General features: G+C 54.7%; 7 protein-coding genes across 11 annotated transcripts; 5 read left to right on the top strand and 2 right to left on the bottom strand.

Annotated features, from left to right (window-relative positions):
* Positions 1-138: 138 nt before the first annotated feature.
* KVP17_003602 (uncharacterized protein) lies at positions 139-922 on the bottom strand (the record flags this gene model as incomplete). Of its 2 annotated transcripts, XM_068521100.1 has the most annotated exons (2): positions 139-850; positions 903-922. In XM_068521100.1, the coding sequence occupies 2 exons, from the start codon at positions 920-922 to the stop codon at positions 139-141; spliced, it is 732 nt and encodes a 243-aa protein (XP_068379036.1). The 2 variants fall into 2 exon arrangements, with proteins under 2 accessions (XP_068379036.1, XP_068379037.1); XM_068521101.1 differs by lacking the exon at positions 903-922 and having other exon boundaries at positions 139-822.
* A 41-nt stretch (positions 923-963) lies between these two features.
* Positions 964-1617, top strand: KVP17_005304 (uncharacterized protein; the record flags this gene model as incomplete). Its single annotated transcript, XM_068515109.1, has 1 exon — positions 964-1617. The coding sequence occupies one exon, from the start codon at positions 964-966 to the stop codon at positions 1615-1617; it is 654 nt and encodes a 217-aa protein (XP_068379040.1).
* On the bottom strand, positions 1614-3452 carry KVP17_003601 (uncharacterized protein; the record flags this gene model as incomplete). Of its 3 annotated transcripts, XM_068521098.1 has the most annotated exons (4): positions 1633-1676; positions 1700-2890; positions 2920-3137; positions 3166-3269. In XM_068521098.1, the coding sequence occupies 4 exons, from the start codon at positions 3267-3269 to the stop codon at positions 1633-1635; spliced, it is 1557 nt and encodes a 518-aa protein (XP_068379034.1). The 3 variants fall into 3 exon arrangements, with proteins under 3 accessions (XP_068379033.1, XP_068379034.1, XP_068379035.1); XM_068521097.1 differs by lacking the exons at positions 2920-3137; positions 3166-3269 and having other exon boundaries at positions 1614-2840; XM_068521099.1 differs by lacking the exons at positions 1633-1676; positions 1700-2890 and having other exon boundaries at positions 3120-3452.
* A 22-nt stretch (positions 3453-3474) lies between these two features.
* KVP17_003598 (uncharacterized protein) lies at positions 3475-3840 on the top strand (the record flags this gene model as incomplete). Its single annotated transcript, XM_068521094.1, has 1 exon — positions 3475-3840. The coding sequence occupies one exon, from the start codon at positions 3475-3477 to the stop codon at positions 3838-3840; it is 366 nt and encodes a 121-aa protein (XP_068379030.1).
* Positions 3841-3876: 36 nt separating this feature from the next.
* KVP17_003599 (uncharacterized protein) lies at positions 3877-5145 on the top strand (the record flags this gene model as incomplete). Its single annotated transcript, XM_068521095.1, has 1 exon — positions 3877-5145. The coding sequence occupies one exon, from the start codon at positions 3877-3879 to the stop codon at positions 5143-5145; it is 1269 nt and encodes a 422-aa protein (XP_068379031.1).
* Positions 5146-5178: 33 nt separating this feature from the next.
* Positions 5179-5655, top strand: KVP17_003600 (uncharacterized protein; the record flags this gene model as incomplete). The annotated part of the gene is made up of 1 exon (XM_068521096.1): positions 5179-5655. One exon carries the CDS (start codon positions 5179-5181, stop codon positions 5653-5655), a length of 477 nt encoding a protein of 158 aa, XP_068379032.1.
* A 29-nt stretch (positions 5656-5684) lies between these two features.
* KVP17_003603 (uncharacterized protein) lies at positions 5685-6810 on the top strand (the record flags this gene model as incomplete). 2 transcript variants are annotated; one of them, XM_068521104.1, is made up of 1 exon in its annotated part: positions 5685-6810. In XM_068521104.1, a coding segment is annotated over one exon (1126 nt), but the record flags the coding sequence as incomplete, so codon positions are not given. The 2 variants fall into 2 exon arrangements, with proteins under 2 accessions (XP_068379038.1, XP_068379039.1); XM_068521105.1 differs by having other exon boundaries at positions 5685-6755.

Genomic DNA, 6810 nt, shown 5'->3' with positions numbered 1-6810 from the left:
TCCGAATGCTGGGATTTGTTTGCCTGAAGTATATGAACAGGCGCGCAGGGACTGAGTAGTTCAAGGGGCCGCATTTTTGCGTGTATTCTCTGAAACTCGGTGTTCTTGCGCCATCCCGTCTGTATCACCGGAGGTTTATCACTCACCAGATGATAAGGATCGGCGGATATCCTCCGCCATTTCGTGCAGGAAGTGCTGGTTTTCCTTCATCACATTGGGGTGGCCAGTAGGCCGTCTCGTTTTGATTCGCGTAGATCTTTCTCCAGTAGACCCTCGCGTCTTCCAGCCTTCGTCCCCGTACTCGTCGTCGATCGTCTCGTTGTCCGATTTGAACGATGCCTGGCGCTCGCGGTGTCGGTGCATGGCCTTCATCTCGGCGTTGTTTCGATCGCCAACCCAGTCCATGATCGAGGCTTTCCAGTTGATGGTGTCCTGCAAAGGTGCGCAGGGAGACCACTCCCGTTTCTCCACAGCCTCCAACGCACGGCTCAGCCATTCGTCGACATCTTCCTGGTCGTCGACGCAATTCATCTTGGTTTTGTAGGCCATGACTTGAAGTTGGAAGCATATGCGCTTCATTCTCTCAAGAAAGAGCGCAATGAGATGGCAGCCTAGTGCGTTTTGGCTGCTCGGCTTTTCGATCAACAGATGTCCTAGTCTGAAGGCTTCGACTGACAGCTTCTCAACCATGGCGAAGTCATCGAGCAGGTACTCTCTCTGGAAGTCTGAGGGGTCCAGATCCTCCACATCGTTGAGTAAGGACTCAGCCAGAAGTGGCGCTGAGCTCGCCAGGTATAGTTGTTCAGCGTAGTCTTCCAGCATGAAATTGCAGATATGGTTGATATGAAGACTGCTTTTTTAGTGGCTGTGCAGGAGAGGCACTCGTGTTTCTTATCACTCACAATAAGATATGTTGTTTCATATTCTTGAGATTTAGTTTGTGCTATGGAAAAGAGCAGCGCAATGCACTCTCTGCTGGCCATGACGGCGGTGCCGTTGAGGTACAAATCAGTGTTACCTGACTTGGACGACATGGAGGAAGACGACTTCGAGGTCGACTTCTTGGTCGATGAAATCAACACGATAGGGCGCATGTCAGGACGTGGGCTGGAGCACTATGCCAAACAACTGGAGAGCGGTAAGTGGGTGGATGAGACGTGCATACTGCTGGAGGCCTACTGCAATCGGCTGACCGAGACGCTGAGATTACTCGGTACGATGAGTTCACGAACCCGCAAGTCCCTGCCAGACCTCTCAGGTCTGCAGACACATGCACAAAAGCAACTGGAAGGGCAAAAACCCGCCAACCTGCCACCGGAACTGGTAAAATGCTTCAACTGGAAAGCGGGCAGCTGGGAAATCCCTCCGATGCTTCGCAACGGGGCGGGAAACAGCAAGAAATCCAAGAAGAAGGAGCTCGTGTTTTCGGACATATCTAAGGAAGTGAACCAGAAAGGAATCAAGAAAGTGGTGACCAAGCAAACGGATGACGCGGCGCCTCCAAGCCGTGTGGCTGGACGCAAGGCCACCGGCTTCATCAACTTCAACATCAAGGACCTGCTGAATGAGGACGACGAGGATGAGGATGAAGGTAGCGAGGAGGAAAGCTCCTACTAGGAGGGAGTATCCGACTCAACTGGCTCTTCTGATGTTTCTTCTGGAAAATATTCCCTGAACTGGAAACCTTTCCTGTCTTCACTGTCAATGACAGTCTTCACAAAATGAGTGAGCTTGGTCAGGGTGGAAACGCAAACCAGAAGCATGTCCGAAGCCAAGTTAACCTTCATGAGCGCTCTGAGGTAGTGCTCGTAGTACACCTGGTGCAGTCCTGCGGTAGGGTCGGTGAATAACACCTTCTTCACTGCGGCAGTCAGCTGCGCATGTGCCTCAACGTGCTGCCCAGCCCGCTTCAGCTTGCGGATGCGCTCTAGGCTCGCCATCAAGTCCACGTAAAGGGTCTCGCGCAGGTTACACACCCGCGCCACCTGTGAGGCCGCTCGGCTCATAAGTTCCACACACCGATTCACGTGTAGTTTCCCCTCTGAGCAGCGGCGGTTCCTCACGGCAAGCGCAAGCTCCTTAAACACCTCTTCCAGTATACAGGCGCTGTCCAGGATGGCAGGTCCGAACATTCGCTCGCAAGTTTGATAGGCCTGCTGACACTCGGGGTGGTAGACGGCGGAAGCCACGGGATCCGCGCCCAGCAGCAAGGAAGAGCTCATCATGCGAGGAACTATGGAGCCCGTACCTTGTGTGCCCTCCTCTGGGCTTGTGAGTCCCCAGGGGCCGATGAAGGATGACATTTTCCCGTCTGACATCTGCTTGGTGAGCTGCTGGCCCAGCATCATGACTTCCGAGGAGAAGTACATTCGCGACAGAGTGTGGTAGGATTCGCGCAATGAGTTCGTGATGCCCCTGCGAACTGGCAGGGGAATGGGCACACGCCGAGAGAGGACCCAGTCCTTCCATTCATGGCGAGACTCATCAAGGAGCTTGTTCATGGACCCCAATCGACTCGCTATTCCTTGCAACGTTGCGAATATGTTGTCCCACCGAGCCTGAGGATCATCAGCGAAGGACACAAACGTTTTCATGCCGAAGCCTTCCATCTCGATCAAGGGATGTACCAACTCTGCAGAAGAGTCAAGGATTTCCGCAACGTTGTTGAAGAATATATTCTCAGCAGTCTGCGGAAACACAAAAAAACTCGCAACGAATCCCCAAAAAACTCCGAACAGGATCATTATCCACCGCGATATACCTCGGCTCCAGAGGTCCCCGTCCAGAAGGGCGAGGTACATGATCAGCACGTTGCTGAGAGAGGCGAACAGGGAGAACATGAGCGCGCCAATGCTCTTCCGCCAGGTGTTGTACCAGCTGAAGAGAGCGTCTGCATGGCACGGGCATCTAGGGCCTCACTTGATAAGGGCCCGATCCCGTAACGTGTCGTATATAGAACGCCGGGAGCGATGATAGCTACGCCGGTGGAGTCCGTTCCGATCACCCAGCGATCGCCACCCCACGAGATCAGCGAGATCGCGCCGAATACCAGCACACCTCCCACAATGCTGCCAAAGAACCGAGAGACGCCCTTTCGACTGGTGGCACCCACATTGTTTTCAATGACTATCATTGATCTGCATGAGGAAATGGACGCACGCATACGAAACGATGGCAAATCGGCCTTCGTTGTGAATCAATGTGGACAGCACAGGCACCACGATGAACAGCGAGCACAGCAACGCCGATGCAGACATCTGGACCGCCATTCGAAAGTGCTCAATGCCCGTCCACCGCAGAGTGCAGCGATTCCGGAGCCTACGCCACAGAGCTTCCGACTTCGGCAGGTGTGGCGCAGACCTCTGGCGAGGGTGGAAGAAGTCCGCCGACTTCGGCATCTCCGGAACAGTGTGAACGGCTGGGTACACGCTTGTCTGTGGCGGGGTCAGCATAGCTTTAAACGCGCAAATATCAATGAACCCCTACGACGTCTTGGGCGTCACGGTTGGCGCCTCCGAGGAAGATATCCGACGTAGCTACAGACAGCTCGTGCTTACCCACCACCCTGACAAGGGTGGCAAACAGGACGACTTCTCCCGTGTGCAGGCAGCGTGGGAGCTGCTGCAGGACCCGCAGCGGCGGCTGCGGTGGGAAAGCCACACGAGATCCAGCGCCGCCACAGTGGTACCGCGAGCCCGTCTACAGAGAGAGGCGGGGGTGCCTTACTTGGCGTGTCGGTGCGGGGATGTTGTACTCATCGAGGACGTGGAACGTACGGTACTGGGCCTGCACATCTTACTACAGTGTGCCACGTGCTCCCTGCAGTACCTCCTTGTCTGACGTGTGCGCTCTCCTCACGTGTGCATTTCGTTGGACATGCTTAGCAATGTTACCAGATTGGCGCTGGTGATGGTCGGCAGGTGCCTCACGGCTTCCCCATTCTCGGCCATGGACCCATTCCTCAGTCTCCTTGACGTTAACGGGAATCTTGCCTCTATGCCTGACAGACGAGAGATTTTCAAGTCCCGTCTGGGCACTTACTACACTGCCCAGGTACTCCTTGGTGTGCCCGCAGGTTACTGCAATCGGTACATTGGTCCTCGGCTGACTGTAGCACTCGCTCTGCTTCTGCAGGCTGTGGCCTTGTCGCTGCTGTTCATCTCCCCGTTTGAGGAGACCATCACCGCTGCAGGCATTTTGGGTGCGGCGTCCAACCAGTTGGGGCTCTCCGCCACATCCGGAGTGGGAGTCCTCTTCCCTGGGAAGGGTCCTTCGATTGTCACACTCCTGGCGGTGACTGCGGACCTGTCGATGATGCTGCCACTATTATTCTTGAACCTGGCCGAGGGTTTAGGAACACCAACGGTGTATCAGGTATGGATGGGCGCGATTCTGGTTGCCGGGTTACTCTTCGCACTCTCTATGCCAAAAGTCGCTTTCGAACCTCCGGTAGCACTGAATGACAAGAGTATGCTGCTTCCTGATGAGACAGGCAGTGCACATACACAGGAGATTATCCGAGTCTCCACGTTGGATCAAGTGCTGACGGTGCCCTACGCTGGACTGCTGGTCTACTTCATCTCCAGCTTCATCCGAAACCGCAAGTTCTTTGCTCCCAACATGCGCGATGTCTTCCAATCCGTAGTTGGCGCCAGCCGCGGCGCGATTCTGGCGGACCGCCTAAACTTGGCGAATGGCCTGGCCTTCATCCCGGCAGTTCTGCTGGGGTTCATCGCGCAGAAGTCAGGCATATCGACTGTGTTTTGGCTTCACTCAGTAATGGGAATCCTGCTTCTTGCACTTCCCCTTGGACCTCCTGACCTGCTTATGGTGGCCGAACCTGTTGCGTGGGGGTTCTGCTGCTACCATTTGAGCCTCGTGGGACTGTACGTCAGTGATCAATTCGGATTTGAGAACTACGGTGTCCTTACAGGCGTGGCAGGCTTGGCATCGGGTGTGTTTGGAGTCGTCTACGACCTCAGATGGACCTCTTTCTTTCATGGCTATCTCGCCGGATCATACGTCAAAGCACTTCACCTTCTGCTTATAAATGCATTCGCAGTGCTCATCATTCCATTGGGCATGTCTCTTAGCAAGAAAGCGTCCAAGAAATCGAGCGAATTCAGATATAGTGAGAGTCTGTGATAGTAACATCAACTGACATAATTGGCGAATTGAATGTCCCACCTCCAGTCCAACCCTGGTCGTTTGTACTTTGATAGGAAGAACTTCACCCGAGAAGACTGGCTGGACAAGATTGCGACATCCAGGTGTGTCTACATAGGGAATCTGTCCTTCTACGCTACCGAGGATCAAATTATGCAGAAGTTCTTGGAGTACGGGGAGATAGAGAAGATTGTTGTCGGCAAGAGCAAGGAGCGTAAGAGTCCCTGCGGTTTTTGCTTTATCGTGTTTGAGGCACGTACGGGCGCGCAGCGTTGTATCCGTTTTGCGACAGGCTCAGTTTTCGACGACAGGGTCATTCGAGTCGACTGGGATTCTGGCGACCAGATTGACGATGAGAGACAGTTCGGACGTGGGATTCATGGGCAAATCAGAGACGACGCCCGCCGCTACTACGACGCGGGGCGTGGCGGCGCCGGAGGTAACGTGCAGTTTTCGCGAATGAAGAGAGGACGTGACGAGATTTCATGAGCGGTTAAAAATCACGAAATTCACATTAGATGGCCGATCACTACTCCTACAAGCCTGAGGGCTATCGTACGGATTACCACGCCGAGCCGTCCGCGTACTCAGAGACGGCGAACATGCCGATGGGGTCCTACGGGGAGCCAGCGGCATACGGCGGAATGGAGCAGGATGTCTCCGGTTCGATGGCGCCGCTGCCTGTGGTGGGCGACACTACACCGGTGGAAGTGAAGCTCTTTGTGGGCCGAGTGCCACGGTCGTACGACGAGGATGGCGTCAAGCCTATCTTTGAGGAGTACGGCGCGGTGCTGGAGGTCGCCATAATCCGCGACAAGCAGACCGGCGTACACAAGGGTTCAGCGTTTGTCCGTATGCAGTCTGTCACGCAAGCTGACCGCGCAATCCGAGATCTCCACAACACGAAAATCCTAGATGCGGCTATGGGGCCGCTGCAAGTCAAGTACGCGCAGGGAGAGCCTGAAAGGCTGGGTCTCAACCCCGAAGCGGCTAACCCGGCAGTGGACCAGGCCAAGCTGTTCGTCGGCTCATTGACCAAGCAGACGGATGAGGCTGATGTTATGAAAGTCTTTCAGGTTTTTGGGAAGGTTGACGAGGTGTTCGTGCTGAAAGACATGCAGACTGGCATAAGAAAGGGCTGCGCGTTTGTGAAATTCGCTTTCAAGGAACAAGCTATCCAGGCCATCCAAGGTCTCAACGGCTTGTATACTTTTGTTGGCGCCAGTCGTCCTGCAGAGGTTAGGTTTGCTGAATCTAAGCAGCAGAAGATGAACATGCAGATGACCAACCCACTAATGGCTCGGTACGCCTATAACCAGACTACCCCCACAACTAACTCCAATGCGAACCCGCGCCAGATGGGCGCGTGGAAGGAGTACTTCACTCAAGACGGGCGGCCATACTACCATAATGAGGAGACGAGCGTCACCACTTGGGACAAACCAACTGAGTTCGACAAGTTGACGTCCGACGTTACAGGCCCACCGGGGGCCAACGTGTTTGTTTTCCATGTCCCCAACGAGTGGGGGCAAGCCGAACTACTCCGCCACTTTGGGGACTGGGGCCACATTCTTTCAGCTCGCGTTGCAGTGGATAAGACGACGGGGCGCAATAAGGGCTATGCGTTTGTGTCCTATGACAATG

The sequence above is a fragment of a genome (assembly GCF_019968985.1).
Source record: "MAG: Porospora cf. gigantea B chromosome Unknown PgB_NODE_1256_length_6810_cov_134.538, whole genome shotgun sequence".
Lineage (NCBI taxonomy): Eukaryota > Apicomplexa > Conoidasida > Eugregarinorida > Porosporidae > Porospora > Porospora cf. gigantea B.
The sequence above is the reverse complement of the archived record's forward strand: the minus strand, read 5'-3'. Positions and strand labels throughout refer to the sequence as shown.